Source organism: Aristolochia californica, unplaced genomic scaffold (assembly GCF_029961685.1).
Source record: "Aristolochia californica isolate CCGP_79_NKW_82.1479 unplaced genomic scaffold, dmAriCali1.0.hap1 SCAF_15, whole genome shotgun sequence".
NCBI lineage: Eukaryota > Viridiplantae > Streptophyta > Magnoliopsida > Piperales > Aristolochiaceae > Aristolochia > Aristolochia californica.
In genome coordinates, this window is record NW_027181826.1 from 3,465,123 (window position 1) to 3,491,122 (window position 26,000).

The 26,000-nt window shown below is 34.9% G+C and overlaps 1 protein-coding gene across 1 annotated transcript; it reads left to right on the plus strand.

Moving 5' to 3' along the window:
* The first annotated feature begins 2,511 nt into the window (after positions 1-2,511).
* LOC137951887 (uncharacterized) lies at positions 2,512-14,561 on the plus strand. Its single transcript, XM_068798860.1, has 13 exons — positions 2,512-2,805; positions 3,937-4,099; positions 7,244-7,324; positions 8,311-8,393; positions 8,480-8,595; positions 8,687-8,797; positions 10,415-10,524; positions 10,788-11,091; positions 11,302-11,382; positions 11,475-11,525; positions 11,651-11,737; positions 13,558-13,635; positions 14,218-14,561. Exons 1-13 carry the CDS (start codon positions 2,796-2,798, stop codon positions 14,263-14,265), a joined length of 1,323 nt encoding a protein of 440 aa, XP_068654961.1. The 5' UTR covers positions 2,512-2,795; the 3' UTR covers positions 14,266-14,561.
* Positions 14,562-26,000: the final 11,439 nt, after the last annotated feature.

The following is a 26,000-nucleotide window of genomic DNA, read 5'->3' on the forward strand; positions in this document are numbered from 1 at the left end:
ATTACTTAATTGTACTAAAATTCATCTTCATGCTATTTAATTCAAAAAATTTATTAAAATAAAAATAAAATTTTCTATTATAAATAAATAAATAAATATATATATGTATATATATATATATATATATTTAATTTTAAAAGATTCTTATTTCGTAAAATAAAACTATGTTATTCTATAATCTTTATATAAATTACTTGAAAGTTTTATGAATATTTGTCATTGTTAGTAAATAAAGTAAGTGCAAATTTAGTTCACAATAAAAATTAAAATTTTTGTTATTATAAAAGTCATATTTTTACTTTAAATTATTTTAAATTATTGTATGTAATTTATTTTTATTATTTTAATTACTTTAATTATATAACATAAAGGTGAAATGAATTCTAAATTATCTTGAAGAATCAGATTTCTATTTTCAAATTAAAAAAATTATAATAGAGTAATTAATACCATATTTATATTAAACAACTAAAAATGTTATAATTTATAATGACTTAAAATAGTATGAATGGCCATTTTTAAGTTATTTTAATATAAATTTATTTTATAATGAATACCATATACACTTGTAATAATATTACACTAATAAAAAATTCTACATTTTTATTGTACTTTCTATAGGTCACACTAAAATAAAAGTACATTCTCCATAGATACTAGATTACCGTAAGATTCACTTTCACTTTCTCATTCCCTGGGTGATCTATTTTCCAAAGCCATTAGCGCACACCCCCCCACCCCCCTAAGAAAGTGAATTTTGACCCTAAACCCACTTCATTCACTCACAATAGCTCACTCGACGCTTTCTACATCCTCCTCTCTCTCGACGTTCCCTCCATCTTGCTCTCTCTCGCTTCCCAAACCGTCATCTCTCGTCTCTTGCTCTCTCAACCCTCATCCATTAGCCCCCCCCCCCCCTAGGAAAGTGAATTTTACTAGTTTATTCACTTCTACTTGCTCCGGTGTAAAATGAGGAAAAGTGAATTTCGACCCTAAACCCACTTCATTCACTCACAATAGCTCACTCGACGCTTTCTACATCCTCCTCTCTCTCGACGTTCCCTCCATCTTGCTCTCTCTCGCTTCCCAACCGTCATCTCTCTCTACTTCCCAACCCTCTTCCCTCTCGTCTCTTGCTCTCTACTGACTCGTTATCTAGCTGTGCTATCGTACTCTCGTCGTCTGAACCCTCTCATAGCAACTAAACCCACTTCATTCACTCACAATAGCTCACTCGACGCTTTCTACATCCTCCTCTCTCTCGACGTTCCCTCCATCTTGCTCTCTCTCGCTTCCCAACCGTCATCTCTCTCTACTTCCCAACCCTCTTCCCTCTCGTCTCTTGCTCTCTACTGACTCGTTATCTAGCTGTGCTATCGTACTCTCGTCGTCTGAACCCTCTCATAGCAACTAAACCCACTTCATTCACTCACAATAGCTCACTCGACGCTTTCTACATCCTCCTCTCTCTCGACGTTCCCTCCATCTTGCTCTCTCTCGCTTCCCAACTGTCATCTCTCTCTACTTCCCAACCCTCTTCCCTCTCGTCTCTTGCTCTCTACTGACTCGTTATCTAGCTGTGCTATCGTACTCTCGTCGTCTGAACCCTCTCATAGCAACTAAACCCCTTCGATTTCCCCCATTCGGCCTTCCCCCTTTGATTTCCCTCTCTTTTCTTTTTATTTATTATTTATTATAATTAATTACATTAAAAAAATTACTCGTAATTATTGTATTGATTTAGACTAAACTACAATCTATTTTAATTTATTAATAAAATACCATATTTAATTATTTATTATATTCATCACTGTTAATACTATATTAAATTAGTAATTTAAGAGTGATAATTAAGATATTATTAAAGTAAGAATTTGATCAAGTATCTAGACATTATAAAACTATACATTTTTGTTCAAGTATTCTTTTTTTTATAATCATTTAAATTAATAATTTAGTTTTAACTTGTAATTATTGTATTAATTTAGATTAAACTACAATCTATCTTAATTTATTAATAAAATTTCTTATTGAATTATTTATTATGTTAAAATATTTTAATATTATTTTAAATTACTTATTATAAAAGTAATGTTTGTTCAGGTTTATTATTATTTTATTTATATAATTTATTTAAGTTTGTTATAAAAAAATAGCTCAATCTCTTGTTTCCATTACTTTGGGCACTAACAGAAAAACTATTTTCAATTCACTTTCACTCGTTCATTCGATTCCCCAAGTGCATGAACCCCTCTTAGGTGGAAGTTGGTAACGCCACTCAATCAAGATGGCAGACGAAGCGTCCACAATTCACGGAGTCACCCCGCGCCACCAGGCAGAAATAGATACATTTACCGTCAATGTGGCTGCGCCTCACACAGGTTAAAAGTTAGAAATCAAGCCGACAAAGGCCCGAATATCCTATGAGCGTTCATATTTGAAATCAGGAAGAATATTCCATTATATTCGCGGTAATTGACTTATGTGGCTATAAAAGAAACGGAAATTTCCGGTTTCTCCACCTAGGTATTGGCGGCTCTCCGTGAGCGAAAGCAAACAAGCTCTCTTTTTTTTTTTCCCTTCCCGGTGATTTCATTCCTGAACGAAATCAATCGTTGCGGTCGTGTTGGTTTATCACGGGTTGCACAATCACATGGCTTTACGACACTCCGGTCGAATTGGCGTTGTGATAAATCGCGGTTTGTTGACAAGCTCTTTTCCTCCCTGTGAATCCTGTTTGACTGCTTCTTTGGGTTATCGAGCCCCTGTCTGCCTTTAACATATCACCAGTCGCGATGGGCAAGCGTGAGTTACTTGATCCTCGTAGCCGTTGACTTTTCTTTTCTTTATGATTTTAATTCTTTTGCTTATGTTTGTAATTCTCTGTATGTTATGCTTTCGTGAATTATGGTTGAGCTTTATTAGTGCTCTATTTCGGATTTAAATCAGTTTAGTTTTCTGATGTGTAGAACTTCTGGCGTACAGGGTTAGCTTTAATTCTTTTATTTTATGTGTGGCTGAGGAGTAACTGTATGGTGTGGATGCTAACGTTTTCTTTCTTTTTCTTGGGGAACGCTTTAACTGTTAGGGTTGAACTAGGGTTGAATTACCATTATTATAACCTTCGTTAAGATGGGGTGTGGAATGCTCTCAAATCAGGCACTAAGGGAGTCGTTTTATAGAACTTGATGAACTGTTTCATTGGATATATTTATCAGCTTCAAAGAACAATTTCTATTACTTAAATTGCATTGACGATGGACAGTTTTACCTCTCTAGTATAACATCTCTAGTACAGTTGTACCTGGGAAACATAAACATCGAGTAGTTATCAGCATTCCCAATGAATGCCATTTTGTTTGCATCCCTCTTATGCCATAGTATCGAGTACACTGCTAGTCACCACCTGTTCATCTGTGTAAATCACAATGGTATTACTTAAAATCACTTGAATATAAAGGACTTCTTTTGGTACTCCAGTTTCATTCCAAAACCTTTATGTGAACTCTCCATGAACTTTTTTTTTTAATTTAGATTGTGAGGATTTAGAAATTGATATTAACTCTAAAGTCCATCATTTTTAACTCGAAGATTGTGTTGTATGCTTGTCTGACTCAGGGCAGTTTCTACTTATAATGAGTGCATTGAAATCTTCATTTTCCCTGTTGTGATTTTTAAGCTAGGTTTATGTTTGTGTATTTCCATGTTGTCTGGTGTATTATAGTTTATTTATTATCTTCTGAAACTCAGTTTATAACCCTTGATGCACTATGCAACTATGAACAATCTTTGGTTGAGCCGCTGATCAAGAGATGGTAGGGGCTGCAGGGCTAATGACATTCACCCAATTTGCTGAGTGCCATTTCTCAAAATTTATGTTGTTATCAACTTCTTTGTTTACTTGAAATAAATCTTCTATTTTATGTCCTTATGCAGGTGGTAATCGGCAAAAAAAAAGTGACGTTTTTGACAGCGATGATGATACTGTGAGTACTTCCTCAACATCCATGTCAGATGTATCACAAGTGCAGGAGAATGAGGAAATTTATGGTGGAGGACATCAATTGGAGAATTATTTGGATGCCTTGTATGAAAAGAGGTGAGTTAAATCTGTTACTAAATTCTTGTACAGAATTATTGGAGTTCTGTTGATGGGTGAATGAAAAAGTGGATTTATCCTAATTTGCTGGATGCAGTAAAATAGTGGATATTACACCTGAATGTATTCTTCTTTTGGGAGGTTTAATGTTTTGGAATCTGAATTGGTGACATTCGATATGCTGTCAAATAGTGAATGGAATGATTGTAGCAGTTGAAAGTGATGGTTTCTCTGGCACTAGTAGATTCCGTTTCCTTGTTGAGAGTAAGGAAACTGAATGACGAAGGAGAGAAAAAGGCTTTCAATCTCCCTTCTACACTTCTTTCCTTTCTTTTATCTTTTGTTTCTGTTTATCTTTCTTTTTTCAGTTCCTCTTTTGCTTTTCTTTCTCTTTATTTTTTACTTTCCATTTTTTCTCCCCCTTTTCACTAATATTGTTATAACATGATCAAATGTATTGTGGTCTTGAGATTTTCTGATGATGGAGACAGCAGGCAGTAATTCATGAGCATGCACAGATTCGAGATTCCTCAATTTGAATTAAACTAAAGTGCTGAAATTTGTATCTTTATAATAAAACTCCACAACATGTGTCATTGTACTGCCATTCTGAACAACTAACACTTTGTTTAATTGCTGCTGATGACAATGGGGCCTTCAATAAAGTTGTGGGAAGTGCTTCAATATTTGGAACAGTTGTATGGTGTCATGTGAGGTGTGTCAAGCCTTATTAAACTTTATTTGTGTGAAATTAGATTTCCTTCTGAATTTATTTCTTTTCATTATAAACATAATATGCTGTCCTAGAAACAATCTGGGGTGCTTAAAATTCTGTTTTTGTAAGGTGGGTGATGTTCTTTGTTTGTACCTACTTAGTGTTTGGATCCATTATCTGGTCTGAAGTCACGTGTGATGAAGCCCTTCATCACGTACATTAGTCGTAAACTGGGGGCATTCTTTGTCTCTACATGTTATTTGGTCTATCAAAATTTGTTTTAAAAACATGGTGTTACGACTTGGAAGCGGGACCCCACTTGGGTCCTGAAATTTCGAGTTGGACTGCTCAAGTCAGATTAGGACTCTGCCAGACTTGGGGCAGTCTCAGTGTGGAGTCACTCAGAATAGAAGGGGTGAGCCTGACTCCCGATCCAACCTGTCTCTTCCCAAAACCGAGTTGACCTGGCCAAGTGGTGAGCCAACTTGACAGGTCAACTTCCCTCTAAATGTATGCTTCTCACCAGGTCAACTTTACTCTAAATGTATGCTTTTCTGTCGCATTTCTGATGTGGGTAATGGATAAGATGTTGGGATCCTTTTTTTCCCTGGCAAATAATGATCAGAAAAGTATTCAAAACCAGCCTGATGAGAAGATACACGTGCTGATGTCTTATACTCAAATGGAAATAGAGTTTGTTGGAAATAAATGCGATATTGGGTACAAAGAGAGGTGGGTTCTAGTCTTTCTGATGGTGATGCTTGAGTGGTACAACTGTGAGATAAAGTTGCGCAAAAGGGTGGCACATGCATTGTTGAGTGATGAACCTGCACAAGTGAAGAGATTCCTGACCAGATCCTTTCAATGTTAAAGCTTGAAGACATTGCTGTTTTGGATATTTGATTTAATATATTCTACCATTTCATATTGGTGATTTTTGAAGCGGATAAACACCAGCCTGTATGTGTTAGAAAATTCATCCAGGGGTACTTTGGTCATTTTACCTTCCAGGGGGTATTTTCGTCATTTCACCACCTCTGTGGTTAGTTTCTTTATGTAATCTTATTCTGCGTGTTAAGTTATGTCAGTGGCTAAATTTTCATGTACATAGGATGTATAGTTAGGGAGATATAAGGAGAACAAGGTTTATTGTGTATAGGCGCATTTCTGTAATTATTACCCCAAAACAGTTATTTAAGAAGATCTGGCCTCTCCTGGCTCTTCAGAGAAATTTCTTTCTCCTTTCTCTTTTCCTCTCAATTTTTTCTTCTTCTGTCACCCAAATCTTCATTTTTATAGTATGCTAACACGTTTGTAGTAGCAATGATGGACTTTATGACTTCAAGGGGTTGGATCCTTTTATAGTTTTGCAGCATCTTATGGCTACTTTACTCGGGATGAAGTTGTGTCAAGTCTTATTAGATTGTATATTTGGCAACATCATTATTAAAAAGAAAAATGGTAAGGTCCTGGCTATGCCTTTGACTAGTGTCATTCTGATGCATTGTTCGTTCCTCCAGCAGTATCTGGCTTTATTTTCCAGTGCAGTTTTTTATATACAAGCAGTGTCTTCTCATTTTTGTACAGTATTTTTCATGTAACCCATCTTCTGACTTTTTAATAGGTGATTATTTTTGCCCTTGGATCATAAACATTTCATTAAAAGAGATTTTTGAAATGATAATTGGTGTGTAATCTTATTTACTAGATAACTATGGCAAAGAGATGGTTGGGTAATGATTGTTTTTATGTGAAATTGGAGATACATAACCTCTGTTTTGTCTGGTGTTCTAATCTTTTAACATCAAATTATGATAAATTCCTTCCTGTAGCTGTCTGATATAATCAATTGAAATGTAGCACAATATTCTGTCAAGAGTTGTAATTTTTTGAGTTGGGAGAGATGTTTCCTCCATGTATATGCTTTCGGTACCCCTGAACTGATTAACCTATTTATTTCAAATATATCTGGTATTCTGTCTTTTAGCTCCTAGTGGTATGACCTCTGTCTTTAGTTGCTGTTTAGATTTGCCACTCCCTTCTATATGCGATAAATAAGGTTATTGATACTACTGTGTTAGATAACCCTTTACAGATGATGCTATAGATTCTAGCCTAAAAATATCATTACTATGTCTCAGTGTGGTATCTTTTTTCTTTTTCTTTTTTTTGGCTTAAGTAAAATTATAGCTAATTGATGGAAATTTTTATTTGCATTTAATTATAAGCATGTTAAAATAATGTTACTACTGGAAATGATGTCAAAATAATTGTGGCTTTTTTTCTGAGAGTGGCGAATGATAGTGAAATTTTAAAAATGATCATTCTGACTTTGACACATTCTTTTTCTCCGTATGTTAATAATGTCTGTCATCAAGGTCTAGTTTGCATCAGAAATTTGATATATTTGTATTGATCTTCTGGATTAGGGGTTCTGTACGTGAAAAGGCTTTGGAAGGATTTGTCAGCGCTTTTGCAAGCCAAGTCCAGTCTCAGTTTGCTGAGTCCAAGTGAGTCATCTGATATTTATTTTTTGTCTTGTTCTGAAACATCTTGGTGTTGATTTTATCTGTAGGATATATGAACAAGATCAGTTGAAGTCGGTAAATCTATTTTCTTTTCATTCATACTGTCATTCTTAGGCGTGTCAAGTTTATCTGATTACCTGATTTTTTTGTCCGCTGTTTATTAAACAGAACAAAAAATGGAATAAAAAATCTTACCCATATATGTAATTGGGTAATTTAACCCATTTACCATTTTACAATTTATTAAACGGAACAGAAACAGATAATACCTTTTCCATACCTGTTTACCCGTTTACCGATTATGTATGGGTATTATTGTAATATCTTTATATGCTTATGTAGGGGGACTTTGTTATATATATTGTAATATGACTTTTTAATGTCTTCAGATATTATAAATATGTTGTTATTTTTTCTAATTTTTTCTAATTTTATTCATTTTTATTATTTTTACTATTTTCCTCTTATTTACCTGTTACCCGTTTACCCGGTTGTTAACGGGGTAAATAAACAGAACCGAAATGCCTTAAACATAATCGGATGGAACAGATATGGAATACTTGAATGGTAATTAGAACGGTATACGGAATAGCCTATTCCATTTTGTCTGTATAATGTGTACACTCCTAGTCATTCTTTTCTCAGTCTTAGTTGATATCATAGATTCATAAGTGCATGGTTTCTTGAGAAACAACTTATATGCATCTGTTGGCTGGGTTTTCATCAATGTTTGGTGAGGAAAAAGGAAAAGATGAAGTCAGATATTCATGAGTAAAACTAGAAGAATGGCAACCTGGCGATAGATCTAGCAAATGACGAAGAAAGAAGGAAGAGGGGAATCATGTTTCTGATTTCAACATTGTTGGGATAAGACCCCGATGTTGAAAATGATAAAGTCCCACGATTCAAATGCTAATAATTGTATTCAAGATGTGTGTTAATAATTTTTTTTTTTATGATTTTTGCAGTTGTATTACTCTACAACATCAGTTCATAAACTCTATCAAAAGAGGGTCTTCCTTAGAAGCGTCTCTAGCTTCCCATGCACTTGGTAAAATTTTCATCTCCAGGGAGTCACATCTTTCTTTTTCATAATTTTTGCATTATCCTATTGTAACTGCATAATGGTTTGTATAGGTTTGCTATCCCTGACTGTTGGTTCAGGAGATAGCGCTCATGAGATTCTGGAAGAGTCACTTGTGCATCTTGCGCAAGTGTTAAAATCTGGATCTGATTCACGAAAGAAATCTGCTGTATGTGATCTCACTGATATCACTTGTTTTCTGCTATCTTTGCTACTAGATTTGTTGAGACCTTAATCTTGACATGCATTTTCAATTTCAGGTACTTGATTGTTTGGCTATCCTCACATTTGTTGGTGGCAATGAGCCTGTGGAGACACAAAAATCCATGCAAATGATTTGGCAATTGATCCATCCAAAACCAGGTTCTAATGTAAGTAATTCGTGAGTATGGGAAACCATTGAAGTACTATAAACCTGTTTGTTAGAGATATAGGAGAGTTGTAATGTTAAAGAATTACAGTTCAACAAGAACTCTTAGTCAATTCATAGAAAGTAGTTTCCTTAATCAATTTTGTATCCAGTTTATTAGTTGATAGAAACAAGAATTTCTGTATATTTCCTATCCTAGTGAGTTTCTTAGGTAAAGTCTTACTTTTGGAGTAATATCTATTTCCTGTTTCTGAGTGTTTTACCGCTCATTATACCAAAAATATACTGATTAATAGTCTAGTTAAGTAAGTCTAGTAATAAAAAAATAGTCAAAGCAGCTGTTCTTTTAATTTTTGTTACTGTCTCTCTCTTTATCTTATACATTTCTTTAAATTGTTAATGATATCCTGATACAAAAGGGGAACATCCTTTGCTAGAAGTTTTAATTTTGATTTTATTTAGTTTTATTTATTTTTAAATTGTTAATGATATCCTGATACAAACGGGAACCATTCTTTGTTAGTAAGTTATAATTTTTTAGTTTATTTAGATTTCTTTATTTTTAAATTATGAATGATATCCTGATACAAAAGGGTACCATTCTTTGTTAGTAAGTTCTAATTTTGAGTTTATTTAGTTTTCTTTATTTTTCAGTAAGTGTTTTCCTGTAGGAACTAGATACATAATGTTTAGAGGGTGTAAGCACATTATTGTGATTTTTGCTATTGATTAAATTATAAATACGGGAGAGGAGTCTCTAAACCCTAATTTTTCCCGCACTCACTTTTGTAAATTTAACTTGTTTCATATGACTTCCTGTCAAAATTATAAAATCGAGAGGCTGAGGTAAAAGAATGTGGCAGAAGAGATGGCTAAAGAGAGTATTTTTGGTTGAATTAGTTTAGAGGAGATTTGGGCCTCTCTCTCCTATTTATAATACAAACAATGATCAAAATGACAATTATGTCCTTGCTCCCCTTACACCCTACGGAATAAGATTCTTTAAGAAATTACTTTCCTAGAAACCTACGTAAATGGAAATTATTGATTCTTTAAGAAATTACTTCCCTAGAAACCTAAGTAAATAGAAATTACTGATTCTTTAAGACATTACTTTCCTAGAAACATAACTAAATAGAAATTACTTTCTCAAAAAAAATAAAAACAAAACAAAAATTTAAATAGAAATTACATTTTCTCACACTTCTTACTTGCAGCATAGATTTAAAGACAAAAATTACAGCCCTAAGCTATAGTAGACAACTCAAATCACTCAACTAAGTACCACTCCACCATTCTTGTTAGGCTTCACCAACACCACCACTAGTATATCAACCTACAATATGAGACATGTTTTATGACAAGCTGAAGCTATATGCTCCAGTGTTAGAAGTTATAATTTTGAGTTTATTTTTTATTTTATTGGAAAAAAAATTCCTATAAAAGCTAGATTCCTAGGGTTTGAGGAGCGTAGAGACATTATTGTAATTTTTTTAATGACATTGTTGTAATTTTTACTATCGATTAAGTTATAAATAGGAAAGAAGGGTCTAAATCCTGATCTCTCCCACACAGTTTTGTAAAAAATGACATTTTTGTTTTGATTTTGTATTTTCAGGTTGGAGTTACCAGTAAACCTACTCCTGTTGTAGCAGCTGCTGTGTCTGCATGGTCATTTCTTTTAACAACTGTTGATGGTTGGAGAATGAATTCTTCTGAGTGGCAGGAGTGAGTGAATTCTCATATTTCAGTAGCCTTTATTTATTGATTAGAGACATACACACTACATGCCAAAAACCTAGTAAGACTTGATCAAAACCTCATTCTAGAACTACGTTGTGGCCTTTGAAGCAAAGACCCCATTTGCTTTGCAGCCATTATTTACATTAGATCTTCTTAAGGTCCATTCCAATGGCTGAATAAAACGTTTTAAAAAAAAATGTTGAATCAAAGGAAGGAAAATGTTACATGGTCTTATAAAATTGATGCAGGTCTATATCTTACCTCTCAACGCTGCTAGACAAGGATGATCGTGCTATTCGTTTAGCAGCTGGTGAAGCAGTTGCTCTTATATTTGAGATAAGAAGTTTAGAAAACGAGTTTAGAAGTACTGATGGTGATTCAGTGGTTGAAGGCAAAAACTCTCAAGGAGTTTTTTCGTATGTAGAAGCATTGAAAGGCAAATTTCTGAACCAAGTAAGAAGTCTGTCAGTGGAAGCTGGGGGTAAAGGCTCAGCAAAGAAAGATCTCAACAACCAGAGGAGTTTGTTCCGGGATGTTCTAGAGTTTCTTGAGGTACATTTGTTTTATTTTGGTTTTCTAGGCAACAATTTCAATGTTAATATCCAGCCTTCAACTTTTATGTGTGTTCACAGTGTTTATCTGTAGTTTGTCTTTTCTGCTCTGTATTTATTTCAAGGTGAAAGTGTTCATTTCTGTAGTTTGTCTTTTATGTGTGTTGTTAGTGTTTTTCTGTAGTTTGTCTAATTAGTTTGAGAAATCCAGTATGGGCATTGTCCTGAAACATCAATAAAGATGCAACATGGAGATTCCTTGGTTGTGTCAACCTGGACCCAGTTGATACAGGTGCTTTTTTTAATCTGTTCTGTACTTTCCCATTTATATTCTATTTCAATAGGATTCTTTTCATACCTCTGCTAACTCCTTTGTCATAACAGCTGAACTTCCTTAAGCATTATCTTGGGTCTGGTTTTGCGAAACACATGCAGGTGATTTCTTTAGTAGGGAACTGGTTGAATAATATTTTCTTAACCAGAAAATTTTTTTGTCTAGGTTTATCCATATATATATTTTTTGTCATATGTCCTTTGATTTTGTCCTACTATTCAAATAGGAAAATGAGCTGCTGCATGATGTTTTCAACTTCACTCCAAAGAAAAAGAATCTGGCAGGACATGGACATTTAGCGGGTTCTGAAAAGGTGGTTTCTACTTTGTTGGACCTATTGTGTTTTTTGATAAGTTTTCCTCTTATTTGTTGGTTTTTGTTTTTTGCATTACTTGGACCTTTCTTGAACAATTTGTGGGAGTTATAATGAGAGAGAAGAAAGAACAACGACCCCAGAAAGCACAAAAACACTAAATGAAAAAAGCAAAAACAAGTCTATTGGCTCAATTTCTTGGACTTTATTTTAATCTCAAGACTGTTTGGGCATCATATATTGGTTGCAATCTTCTGATTATGCTACAAGTACATTAGTCAATGTATGAACCGGGCCTGAGAAGTAAGTGCAGGAGTAGATGTGCTTTGTCAACCTTTTCCTATTGATAAAATTTCATTAGTCTAAATAGCTGAAAGTCCTATAATTTAGTTTCATGTTTGTTTAGGGTTGAAACATCCCGTTAGCTAGGCTAAGTAGACCAGTTCACTAGTTGAAATAATAAACCAGCTCACACATTGGTTTTCCTAGAGCCCCCTACTTTTAGGTAACCCTGACCTGCTTAAGGGTCTTAGGTTGATTTTAACTTTTTAAACCAGCTTGGTCAGTTCAGGTTTCTATATCCCTATCATTTTCCTTTTTTTACCCACTGTCCTACAACTGTTTTGTTAGAATGCCTGGCTTCATGTCTGATTGAAACATGAAAACCCCCTTTTTTTTTCTTTTTTTTTTGAGTTTTGATAATTACAGTCACACACATCCCTTACTCCCTGGTGAGACTTGAATTGAAGACCTCACACTTGAAACCCCCTTATGATCATTGAGCTTTAGGCTCAATCCACATTTAAAAAAAAAAAAATCAAAGGTAAAATTATTATTTGTTTATTATTCTTTTATTAAATCTCTCTCTCTCTCTCTCTCTCTCTCTCTCTCTCTCTCTCTCTATAAATATATATATATATTGATTTTAGTGGGGAATTTGTTAAAGAGAAATAATGTACTAGATGATGGTCGGGAAAATGCATCCACCACAAAGATTACAAAGAAAAAACAAAATTAACGAACATCCAAAGGAAAAGAATCAGCCAGTGAGACCAACGAACCTCCATTGTAATTGGTGCTTGTGCCCCTGCTGTACATTGCATTTCTAGTTTCAGTAATTTTATTGTTATAATTGTGATTATGTTAAAAAAAAAATTGCACATTGATGTTCCCTTTGTTTGAATTTTGGAACTCAATTCCATCACTCTCAGTGGTGATGGACATATCCTTGTAAAGGTGATTTGGAAAAGGTCAAGCAATATACATGTCCTCTTAGATTTCTTCTTTGGCAGCTGAGATTTGTTTCATGTGTGAGTTATGAAGTGTTTCTAATTCAAGTGAAAAAAAGTCCCGAAGCATAAGTATACAGCAAAAGAAAAAAAAAGCTAAATTGGTTGATATCATCGGGAGAGGAGCAAAGCATCAAAGTGGTTACATAGTCCATGTTATTTTATGAACTGTGGGATTTTGAAATCTACAAAGAACCCTGGAAAGGGATGTATAAATGATGTGAGAGGTTAAAAGCACAAAGGAAGAAAAAAAATAGCACTTATAACAAGGAGGTGCACAAGCAGAGAAGGTCTATCTACTTTTATTGACTAGTAGGATTAGCACTTTAAATATGAACATTAATGACCAGCTGCCCCGTCCACCGTCCACCTCATAGTACTTGCGCTAGGCTGGGTGTATGGATGACTAATAACTTTCTTATACTTTTTTATGCTATTAGTCACGACTGCTTTTTGTACTAAGTTGAATATGGTTGATTGTTTCTGCTCCTGCCTATGATGTATTTAATCAGTGTTTGCAATTTACTGCAGAGAATGTTCAAGTCACCAAACTCTGCAGCCAACAAGGCAAGGACTCAACTGCTTAACAAGCAGCGCATGTTGGCACAGGTATTTGTCAATAAATCCATGTACAACTATTCCATGCTCCCAAGCAGGTCCAAAGTGTGTTTTGAACTATTGTTCAACTAAATTCTTTTTTTATAGTTGCTTGAAGCTTCAATCGGTTGAAATGTTTTTAGGCTTGCTTTTCTCAGTAAAAGAAAAAGGTTGTAAATTGAGAATGTTTTAGGGGAAGATTCCCTCCCACTCTCTGTTATTCTTCACTACACTCACTGCAATGGTGTATTTTCCAAACCTGTGTTTGACTATGAGATTCGAAAAATGCTAATGATGTATTTTATGACAAACTGGTATCAGCAGCAATTTTCTTTGTTTTTGAGAGGTTAATATTTTTTCTAGCAATAAAAAACAGCAGAAAAAAGAAATATCTTAAAGACATTCTTACAGCCTTACAAGAGAGGGGTTTTCCACTTATCTCGGATGCTAGCATAGAGGTTCTTACAGTTGTCAGCCATTTAAATGTTCCGACAGTCCTTCAGTATTTGGTGCCGCTTACTGGAAGCGGGATGCTTTTTGGAAATAAGAATTTGGGTCTAACAATTTAACACTTTGATGCATGTTTGATTTCAGGATCGAAATGCTGGCCTCTATAATGCAGTCTTGAATGAAGATATGTAGAGAACAGCCCAAGCTATTGACTTCCAAGTCATGGAGGAACGGGGTGTTAGTGTTCTCCTGCACTTATAATTTTCTCAGCCTAGAATACTGTCTATTTACGTGTTGTTACTTCTTTAAGAGGATATGAATTCGGCTGCTTAGACAATAACAAACTGACGCAGTTTGATTTTGAGTAGCTTGTAAGGGCTAAAGTTTAAAGGTTGTTATTGGTTCTCTGCACACAACAAATTGAAAACAGCTTATTTTGAGCACAGCGCAATCACTTGTTTCTTTACTGATAAGTCTGCCTGCAAAAAGTTTCCTCTGTTGTGTTTGATGATTTGCAAAAACTCTATCCAAACACTCTCACTGCTAGGTAGTTGACCAATGCTGTCAAGGAAAATGCTAATAAGGGCGGGCATGGGAGGATGACTGTGCTTACTCATTATGCTGCATTGGGTTAAAAGATTTTTGTTTTCCTTTTGCACTTTTCTTTGTGCCCTTTGTCATTGGAGAATGACATGGCTAAATGATCAAATTGTTCTAGTTGGGATGTAGGTTCTTTATGTGGGATCCTGAGCATTGCAACACAACTATCATCAATAGAAGATCCAGCAAAAGAGCTCAAGTATATGAGCTTATGCAACTTTAAAATAGGGTTAAGTTACCAGTGCTTCTCTTTGTCTTTCTTGAGTTACAATGTCAGTAGAGAATGGTTGTACAACTTTCGGCTGTTATAAGATACCTAGAAATCTAGCAAAGTACTCATGGAGATTATCACTTTGCTTTATCATATACATCACTTAGAAAATATCATAAATTTTTTGAAGACTCTCATGACTCATGAGTCAAAGTATAGCCCAGCATCTCAACTGATTACTAAAGTATCTGTTTTTAACCACTTAAGTAATCTTCTTCAAGAGGAGTTTGTGTCTAGTGTCTAGCAAGATATCTTATTATAAAAAACTATTTTGACAGATTGGGACCATGATGAATAATTACTTAGCCCCCTTTAGTGGTATGGTAGTGATTCTTAAAAAATCATATTTGCTGAATTCAACATATGAAGACCCCACTTTTTGTAAACCTTCAGCCATTAGAGTAGCCACAAAAATTGTTCAATTACTCAAGATGAAGAAGGATAATACAATGGAGTAATTAGAAAACCCAACCCAAGAAACTATGAGTGCTGAAATCAATTAGATGGATAAAAATTCAGAAAGCTTGTGTGGATGAAAAACACCATAGATGAGCTATAGGATGAAAAGCACACTAGTTGAAGCAAAGAACCTTCCTTAATTACTCCTTTGATGGCCACGAAGCTTTTAGGACATGAGATTTTGTGTAAACACTTGGAATTAAGTAATTTTTCATTTAATCATTAGCTTGAAAAAAACTTTTAGCCCTCATTTTCAACCCTCTTATAACTTTAAAAAACAAATATTTTTTAGGAATTAGATTTATGATTTTGAGAATAAAACACATACAAGAGAAATACCTTAACAATCTTGTATAGTAATGGGGACTATGTTGGACTTTTTTTTTTTCAATACATATTTGCTTCAAAACTTTATATAGTAGATGAAACATTTCTATGCTCTTTTCCATAACTTAATGAGCAGTTTAACAAAACCCGAGAATCGTTGCTCTGATACCATGTTGGATTCTAGGGTTTCATGTTTGAAAGAGTTGGAGTTGGGGTGAAGAAGAGGCAAGAAGAAGTAGAAGTAAAAAAAGAGAGAAGAGTTTAGAAGAAGAGCAAGGAGAGATTTTGAGTTAGGGTTTTGAACAACACAAGGGGAGTTGAGTATGAGCTCCTCCTCCCCATGATGTGCTACTTATAATCAAGGTTAGAAACCCTAATACAGGATAAATATGAAAAATAACTAAAATATTAGTAATTATACGGTATGCCACTTATTACAAGATATGCAATTAAGTGCTTCTTCGACAATTCAGACCACATGAGCATCTTCTCTGCTTGGTGGAGGATAATTTTTAAAAATTTAGTCAAAATTTTCTATTCCAACCTCCAATCAGTGGAAGGTAAGGAGTTGACATTCTCCACCTATGTGAAGAGGGTTGAGATTTCCATGACAGTGAATGAGCTCAACTCACTTCTTGACACACTATCCGATCCTTCACTAGTAGTCCCGAAGAAATTAATCACTGGTGAGGTCAAAGTTGGAAATTTTGGATTTGAGAAGATTCATGGGGAATGGGTCTCCAAACTGTCGAAGAAGTTTTGGGAGACGAAGCTAGCTCGATACACAAGGAAACAGAGCAATTTGCCTACATCAAATCTAAGAGAGGTGAAAACTTTACTAATTCAAACCATTTGTCCTAACTAGAGGAAGATGTTGCCAAAATCAAGGAAACAGAAAAGCTTATTCTAACAACTATAGCCAGAATAGAACATCCTCTTTAAAACATCTTTAGCTTGTGTCTCACTTATGCCACCATCACCTGTGGAGTAGAGCTCTAGCTTCCTTAATTTTTTACCTAGGCTTGACATAATGAAATTTTGGTCCTATTGTCATTTATATACTTGATGTCATTTTGGTAATATGCACTCACATTCTTGAAATCAAATGAAAATCTTATTTTTTTGTGCAATCTACTTTTCTTTTTTATGTATGACAAAAAGGAGACAAATAGTAAAAATGAAGATTTAAATAAACTTGAAATTTCTTAAATACAATCACGCGTACATGCACAACTTGAGGGGGAGAATCTATAAGAAATTGTTGACCTAAATTGACTCATTCTCAAATGCATTTCTTTCAAGCGAGTCAGTTGCAAGGTTTATGAGGAACAACCAAAAAATTAGATACAAAACCTTGAGCTTGAACGAAGAGTCAATCACATTAAAGAAGCAAAAAAAAATATTTGATGACTTAGAGTTTAGTCAAATTAGAAGGTTCTCAAGAACTCTAGCAATGTAAAGAGGTTAGTCATCCAAAGTCCAAACCTTAGGCATGAATTTGGTTTTGGAGCTTAGGACATGCAAATTATTTCCAAAATCATATTTTCTAAGTTCATAAAAATGTTTGGAGCTTTTCATTCACTTATTTTTAACCTTAATCATGCAGAACATTTAATTCTACATATTGCATAATAACATAATCAGTCAACCAAAATGTTAATAGGCTAGATTATAGAGCTTAATCCATCAACCCCCTTGGGCATGAATGATCAACAAGAGTTGGCTAGTTGAGGTTACAATGCATGATCAATCAGCCCACACAAAGTATGATAGATCAATCCATTATGCTTGATTGATCTTAAGGTTAAAAATATAGCCATTGGAGGTCGATTGGTCGACAATGAAAAGATAAGATCCATCAACTTCTTGTGGAGATTTTTGGAAAATGGTTCTAAATGATTAGTTTTTCCAAGAACATTTAAATAGGAAACCCCAACTCATCCCTCGGTAGGTAATGAGCATTTATTGGTAAATCTATTCACTCAAAGATAATTTTCAATTACATTCTTCCAAATTTTAAACCTCTTGCATTCTTTTGGTGTTCATTGTTCTATCAAGCTCATATCTATCCTTTGTGCCTAATATGATGCGGAGACATAGTGGATGTGGCTATCTCTCCATCGAGGATGTATGTTTTCATCTTTTATTTTGTATTTTTCCACTAGGAGTCTCAATACCTAAAAAAATTAATAAAAATTTAAAATTACAAAAAGTAACTATTGCCATGATTGAATTATACAACTTATTAATACACCCTGATATCTAGATTGAATAACTAATAACATGTTCAAATGAAACTTATATGCATAAAAATATAAATAACCTATTGGAATAATTGCAATCCATGACCATATCCAAGTCTAAAATCTCTCTTAAATCTCAAGTGTACCATGAAAATCCTACTACCTAAAAGTCTTTGGACTTTACAGCATAAAATACCATAATAATCCTACCAAAAAAATTAACTCCACAAGTCACAAACTCTTATAAATCCATAAAATTTCATGAGTAATGTTCTCCAAATAGCTCCATAAATACAAATCTAGAAACACTTGTTTATGCAAAAAGGAAAAAAAACAATCGATTAACATTTAAAAATAATAATTACAATTAAAATATAAATATAAAATAGACTCATCATCATAATCAAGTCAATCTTTAGCATCATCGCCAAATAGCTTAGCGAAGACAAATCTAAGAACACAAGTTTCTGGAAAAATTAAGTCAATTAATATTTTAAAATAAACAAAAATACAGAAACAAAATAAAAAAAATTATGATCAAATTCAGCTCTAACCCAATCATCCACATACATCAAAGCCTCTATAGTAATTGGATGAAGAGTATTACGATAAACACTAATCACTCTACTGCATGTGCTAAAAGTTGGCTCAAATGAAATTGTAGGAATAGAAACACTCAATATATCTCTATCAATCAACAACAATGTCAGATATTTCTAAGTCTTCTACCACATCAAAATATCAAAATCTGAATTCCAAGGGTTTTTAAAGGCTCATCCAAGTAGAAATCTAATTCAGATCTTGATGTTTGTTCACTCATGCTCTCCTTAATATATGATCCAACTTCTGATAGATTATTTTCTTTAACTAAAGTCATGCTTGACGTCTCTATTTTGACATTTCCTTTTTTTTTTATATTCTCTCAAAATTATATACAAATATTCAATAACCTTATGAACATTTCCAGTCTAATCCATATACAACTTCCAATAGTAAAACCCAACTATGTCCAGTTTATAATTGGAACTAATACAACTCCAATATTTAAAACTAAAGAATAATTTTTTCAATACTTGTCAAATTTTCTAATGATTGCTTGTACCATTAATGAAATAACATAATCCATAGACTCACTCCACTTAGGGGGTTAGTCAGCAAACTTAAAATTTGAAGTTCATCTTCATCTCCTGCTTCAACTTCATTTCATTTATCTACATGAACTTCATCTTTAAACTTGGTGTTAGTGTTAATCTACATGAACTTCATCTTTAAACTTAGTTAATGTTAACGGAATGTCACACGTTTGTGAACAAAAATGTTCAATGTTGGGTATTTAGTACCTGAGAATAACTCATTGACCTTACTAAACACCTCCAACCTTGAAGATATTTCATTTGTCATTCTCCACTCTTCTTTTTTTAGTTGGCAATTTCATACACTCAAATTTTCACGTTGTTTCAAATGTACAAATACATCTTTATATTTTAAAGCCACTTGAAGCATCTTATATGTGGAGTTCCATCATGTTTTATAATCCAAAATCAACTTCTTTTTACAATAAATTCTTAATTGATGAGTCATTTTTAAAAAACAATTAACTCTTGAGGGATTGCACGTAACCCAATCTCTTAAAACCTCTATTGTTTTTTTATATGTTTGAGACCTTATTGAATGACTATATCTCAACTATGAACAACACATCGGACATGTAAAAAACTATATATCAAGCAAAAGAGGGTGAAAAAGTTGATCATTAATAAAACAACAGTCTACAACAATGAAAGACAATTTTCTTTCTATATTCCAATCCAAACAAGAATCCAACAGAACTTTACACAAGACATCTTTTTGTTGAAGTACCTAGCCAATACATCCCAAAAGACCGGCCTGTTAGGAGCGGAAGACTAGCATGCTTAACCACAAGACCGGGCCGAGTGTGAAATCTCAACACGCCCCCTCACGCGAGGCTCCGGGCCCATCCTCCATGCCCGCCTCCTCTACCCTCCCGTGGAGCGCCCACTTTGTCTCTGGCGAGATTCGAAGGTGTGACGTGCCCAGCTCTGATACCAAATGTTAGGGAAAAAATGACCATAAAGAGACAGGTACGCACGACACAAATTTTACGTGGTTCGGCAAATTGCCTACGTCCACGGAAGCTGCAGAGGATTTCATTTCAAATAAGAGGAATCACAATACAATAAAGAGGCTTATCTGTTACAGTAGCAGCGTTGTCATACTGTCTCTCACAACAATGAGTCCCTGCTGCCTCTACCAACAGCACCTGGAGCGCCTCCCTGCTACCTCTGCCAGTATCTCCTGAGACGGCCTCCCTACTGCATCTGCCAACAGCACCTGAGACTAGCTCCTTGCTGCCTATGCCAGCAGCACCTGAGACAGCTCCCTGCTGCCTCTACCAGCAGCACCTGAGAAGGCCTCCTGCTGCCTCTGCCAGCAGCACTTGAGATGGCTCCCTGTTGCCTCTACCAGCAACACCAGGAACGCCTCCCTATTCCAGCGACAGTGCTGAAACCTGAGCCCATCTCTTCCGGCGATAGTGCCCACACCCTCAATGGTGAGAAATCTCCTATGTATCTGAGTCCCGAGCTTTCTCCCACTGGCCGCACACACCGACGCAGAGATCTAAAGTCCCGAGAGCTTCTCTACAACATCAGTGTCGACCTCTCTCTGCAGCGTCGACAGGAGAGTCCCACTCTACTCCGTCAACCAGAGAGACATTGTAGCGTCTCTGTTTCTACTCAACAGAACAGTGTCGTCCAGCAGCACCGGCAACGGTGACGGCAATAGCGACAACAACGGCAACGACAATGGGGTCGTCCTTCTCGAACCCGAATCTCAGAGCACCCTTCCGGAAATAGCACCGGGTCTCAGAGCTCCCTCTTCCGGCAACAGCGCCGAGTTCGAGCTCCTCTTCCGGCAAGTCCCGAGGCTCTGTTTCTTGATGACTCACTATTTCTGCGCTCGCCCTCTAATAGTCCCGAAAAGAGATAAATCAACATACACGGAAACTTAATTTTCCCTTGAGTGAGGCACACGCTAACGCAAATAAACTCGAGTGGTGTGGGTCAGGCTCCACCACTCAACAATTCTCCCACTTGGAGATTGGTACACCCACTGCATCGTTCTCTTCCTCAAACATGATCTCTTCTACCTCTGCAACTCACTGCCCCTCTCTTCATGCTAGAAGACCAACTGAAGTAGCATACAACTTCAGTTTCTGAAGGGTTACACCTTTGTGGCTAGCTCCCACTTGCTAGATTTTTCATCTTGCAAGGTTTCTTTGTAACTCTACGAACTGCAACTGCTGGAGTGGACGACCTGGTTTTGACTGCGGAATAATAGGAGTGGGTGCACTGGACCCACTCTCCCCATCACTCGCATTTCTGCACTACACGGTGGCCTTGTACACAATCTTCTCATCTCTCTCCAGCCATCGTTTTTCCCTCAAACCCGAACCTCAGCTCTGATACCAGTTGTTAGAGTACCTAGCCAATACATCCCAAAAGATCGGCCTGTTAGGAGCGGAAGACTAGCGTACTTAACCACAGGACCGCTCCAGGTGCTGTTGGTAGAGGCAGCAGGGACTCGTTGTTGTGAGAGATAGTATGACGACGTTGCTGCTGTAACAGATAAGCCTCTCTATTGTATTGTGATTCCTTTGATTTGAAAATAAAATCCTCTGCAGCTCCGTGGATATAGGCAATTTGCCGAACCACGTAAAATCTTTGTGCCATGTGATTACTTGTCTTGCTATTGTCATCGGTTTGTTTTTCATAACACTTTTGTATGAGGAAAAAGGAATATAAACAAACCAAATAAAAAATAAAAAATACTTAATCATCATTATTGTAAACATAATATAAAATATGTAAGATGACATAAATAAAAAGTATGAAAATAAGTCTAAGCCAAATGAATAAATTAATTATTGATCATGTCTTATATAAGAAAACATGGTGGATAGTATTGAAAAATTGTGATGAGTTCAAAGAATACCTCTTGTAAGTATTTCTAATTTTCTATTTATAAGTGTAGCAGGAAATTTTATGTTTTAATGACCTAGTATTTATGTTAAATAGTAAACATAATGATTTTCTAGAAAATGAGGGTACAACCAATCTGAACCAACGACATGAAGATGATTTTGCCTAATATTTCAAACATAAGATTAATTGGGTAAAATAACGATTTTTTAGTTAATTAGAGTGTGCCAATTATTTTCTTATTATCTTATCTATTATAAGTCAAAACTTCTATTGATTGTGGCCAACTTGATATACATAGTGAGATTTACAAGCTTGATATTGACCCAATACCAAGCAATTGTTGCTTGAGTTGCATTATAAATGACATACAAATCCACACCGAGCAACTTGAGGCAGTTCTATAGAACTCAAAACAGTGTTGTCGTTATTACGGGGTACTACGAAGATAGTTACCTTGATTATTATGGGGTGATAACAGACATAATCAAGTTATGATACTTGGGGAATAAGTTTGTTTATGTGCTTAAGTGCAAGTGGTTCAATGTAAAAAATAGAAGACAAGGTAACAAGATTAATGAGTAGTTTACGAGTGTCAATACCCCACACACATATTGCAATGACAATCCACTTGTTCTACTGTTTCAAGCAAAACAAGTTTTCTACATAGATGACCCTAAAATGTGTTTCATCCCAAGTAGTTTAAAACACGGTTGTGAGAAATGTATTGGCCGAGGTGTCTTCTCAAGAGGGGGCTGAATTGAGTTTTTGCAATTTTAAACTTAAGTGTGTGGAAAATAAAGTAAACAAAAATACAATTAAAGAGACAAAATTCACACTCTACAATTTAGCACCAAATTTTTTGATCCCCTATTGGTATTCACCACTCAAGAATCCGTGCTTGGAAAATTCCACTAATAATCGCTCTATTAGTTTATAATTACAAGAGATTTTGGCACTCCTTCAAGCCACATATATGGTCAAATACACGATTAAAACTTAATCTCTCCAAGAGATTAGCTAGATTTCAATTCTAGTAGGCTTTTCTATCTAGATTTAACAAGGTACTAGATGAACTTATCAAAAAAGAAAAAATTACCAAGATAGGTAAAACTTACATTCTTTAAAATAATGGAGAAATAACCTTCTCCTTAAGATTTCCAAGCTTTCAGCCCTTGATGCACAATGGAGATGATGGGAGCATGACTGATATGAATGCAAGGAGGTGGAATAAGAAAGGAGTGACAAAGTTTTGTAAAATAGGCTTTTTTCTTTCTCAAAATAGAACTTATGAAGGAATTTCAAGAATGTTATTGAATGGTTGTAGATATGCCAATACAAGCTCATAAACTTCTCAATAAGAGGTTTGGTAGGGTATTTATAAGCTCCCCAAGATAAACTAGTAATTTTTTGCCCGTTTGTAAAAAAATGATTTCACATTGATCAATCAGTGTTAAGTAATTGATCGATCAATCATGTGAAATGGATATATTTCTGTTAGATAGTGACTTATTGATTGATGGTATTATCAATCATTATCTTCCTGTTGGGTCTAACATTTTAAGTTGATCGATCATTGTACATGGTATGATTGATCAGTCAGAATTCCTACTGGCAGTGCATAACAAGTATGACCGGTCAATGGCTTTACTATGATTGGTCATGCTTTATGTCCCTGGTTGAAAACGTTCTATATGATTGATTAGTCTCAGGAGGTTGATCGATCAATCAACATAATTTTGCTTTTCTTAGGCAGTATTGATTGATCAATCCACTTTGGTTGATCGGTCATACTTTATAGCACATTTTGGCCATGTTTTGAATGATCGGTCAATAGACTTTCGTTCATCGATCATGCTTTATATTTTTGGCTTGTGCACTTTTGGTTGATCGATCATTGGCAGATGTTGATTGATCATTTCAGTGCCAGATCACTATGTGAATTTTTAAAGCATAGAATTTTGTGAGCCTAAGTGATTCTAACATGTGTGGAATGTTTATATGCTTTGGTAAAAAACATGTTTGAATGCAAATATGTCCTGAAGCTCAAAAAATTACATTGTACCTCAAGTTTTGGAAGGATTTGGATGCTCTCTTACATAGACTGAGTTTTGATATTTTTCAATACTTCCTAAACTCTAGTCTTCAATTTTATGCTTCTTTCCATCAGTACCTTTCAAGAATACTTTGACATTCCATGGAGCTCGAGATCTTTGAGAAGCTTGTTTCAATTCATTGTTTAGAGCTTCGAGTTTTGTGTCTCTTGAAAGAAATACATATGGAATACTAGAATTACAATTTTTAGTTCAATTAAGTTTTGTCATCATCAAATTCAAGAAGGGAGTCAACAAAATGTATTTGATGTTTCAAGCTACAAATAACAACTATTGATAAACTTTTATCTATCCAAAGAGTTGACAATGTTGGACCATTGCTTAGGTCAAATATATATTCTTCCTAAATGTGCACCTATGCCAATTAGGAGAGTAGAGAATAAAGAAGAGGACGAAATGCCAGAGGAAGATAAAATAAAACGAATAAGAAAAAAAAAGGTAGAGGGCAAAGGTGAAGAAGAAGAGAAGGATGGACAAGATTAAATTCAATTGGATAAATGAATTATGTGTTTAATGACGTTAGTGTCTTACAGATGTAACCATATATATTTATTTCAAATTTGTTTGTATCTATTGATTGGTATCATAACTGATAGCATACACAATTGTATAGATCATTTGATATTATGTGTCCCTATGCATCACATGTACCACCTATACAACATGCATCACCCAAGGCGAGTCCCTCGTCTGCTAGACTCCCAGAGATGCATGATGATGATTTCTTCATATAAAAAGATTATACTTTAGACATACAGTCTTGCGTATTACAATTCTATTTATTTAAGAAAGCTTTATTTCATTAAATAGTTTATTTATTTATATTGTGGGGTATGAATTCTTTGTGCATACATGTGCATCTTCTTCCGGCCTCTCAGTGAAACAAGAGTGCAACCCGACTAAGGGCTCTAAAGTGGATGAAGTTAAAAGGATACTTGGACAAAAGATCCATGTACAGATTTGAGATTCCCAGTAGAGAGCCATAAGGACCTATGGTACCCTCTTCACCTGTTGGTTGGGACATATGTTTAAGAAATATATGTTGTTAAGTGGGAAGAAGTTCAATGCCTACATAGCCTAATAGTTGGCACATAAAAGAGGTAAATATCAAATATTTTTCAATTATTATTTTTCACATATCTTTATTTTTTTAATAAATTTGATCATGACGTTCTATGTTTGTGTTGCAAAGGAATTTTTTTATGTTGAGTTATTAAGTGATGATGTTGCACACAATGTCAAGCATTTCTGTTTGGGGGAGGCATTTTGATAGCTTTGGACTTGTATGCATAGATACAAAAATGAGATATGCATAGATTAAAGGTGAGACATTTTTCAAATTGCATATTTGACTTAGCTCCAACCCTAGGGATCTTGTAAATCTAAAATTTTCAAAGTTAAGTTTTGTCATCATAAAAAAAGGGAGGGGGGGGGGGGGGGGGGGGGGGGGGGGGGGGGGGGGGGGAGGAGGGATTGTTGATCGTATGTTGATTCTCTTCTTGATTTTGATGATAACAAAACTTAATAGAGCTGACAATTGTAAATTAAATATTTCATATATTTTTCCTTCAAGAGACATGCATTTCAAGGTCTAAAGCATCAAAATGAATCAAGCTTCTCAAAGACCTCAAGCATCATGGAAAGTCAAATCTTGAAGAAACACTCTTGAAATATGAAGACTAGTTTAAGACATATTGATAAATGTGAAAACTGGTCTATGTAAAAGAGAGTAGTCCAACTCTTTTGATTTAAGGTACAACGCAAACTTAGAGTTTTAGGATATACTTTGCATTGAAACATGTTTTAGAATTATCATACCACACTTCAAAAATGTTAGAAGCACCTAGAATCATTCATCCATGTTTTCAAAGTCAAATTAGTTGAACTGGTACTAGAATGATTAATCAGCATC

Excerpts from the sequence above, each read along its gene's own strand:
- LOC137951887 (XM_068798860.1), top strand. Across the intron at positions 7,325-8,310 it reads TCTCAGTTTGCTGAGTCCAA|TTGTATTACTCTACAACATC; the intron begins GTGAGTCATCTG and ends TGATTTTTGCAG. Across the intron at positions 11,383-11,474 it reads CCTGGACCCAGTTGATACAG|CTGAACTTCCTTAAGCATTA; the intron begins GTGCTTTTTTTA and ends TTGTCATAACAG.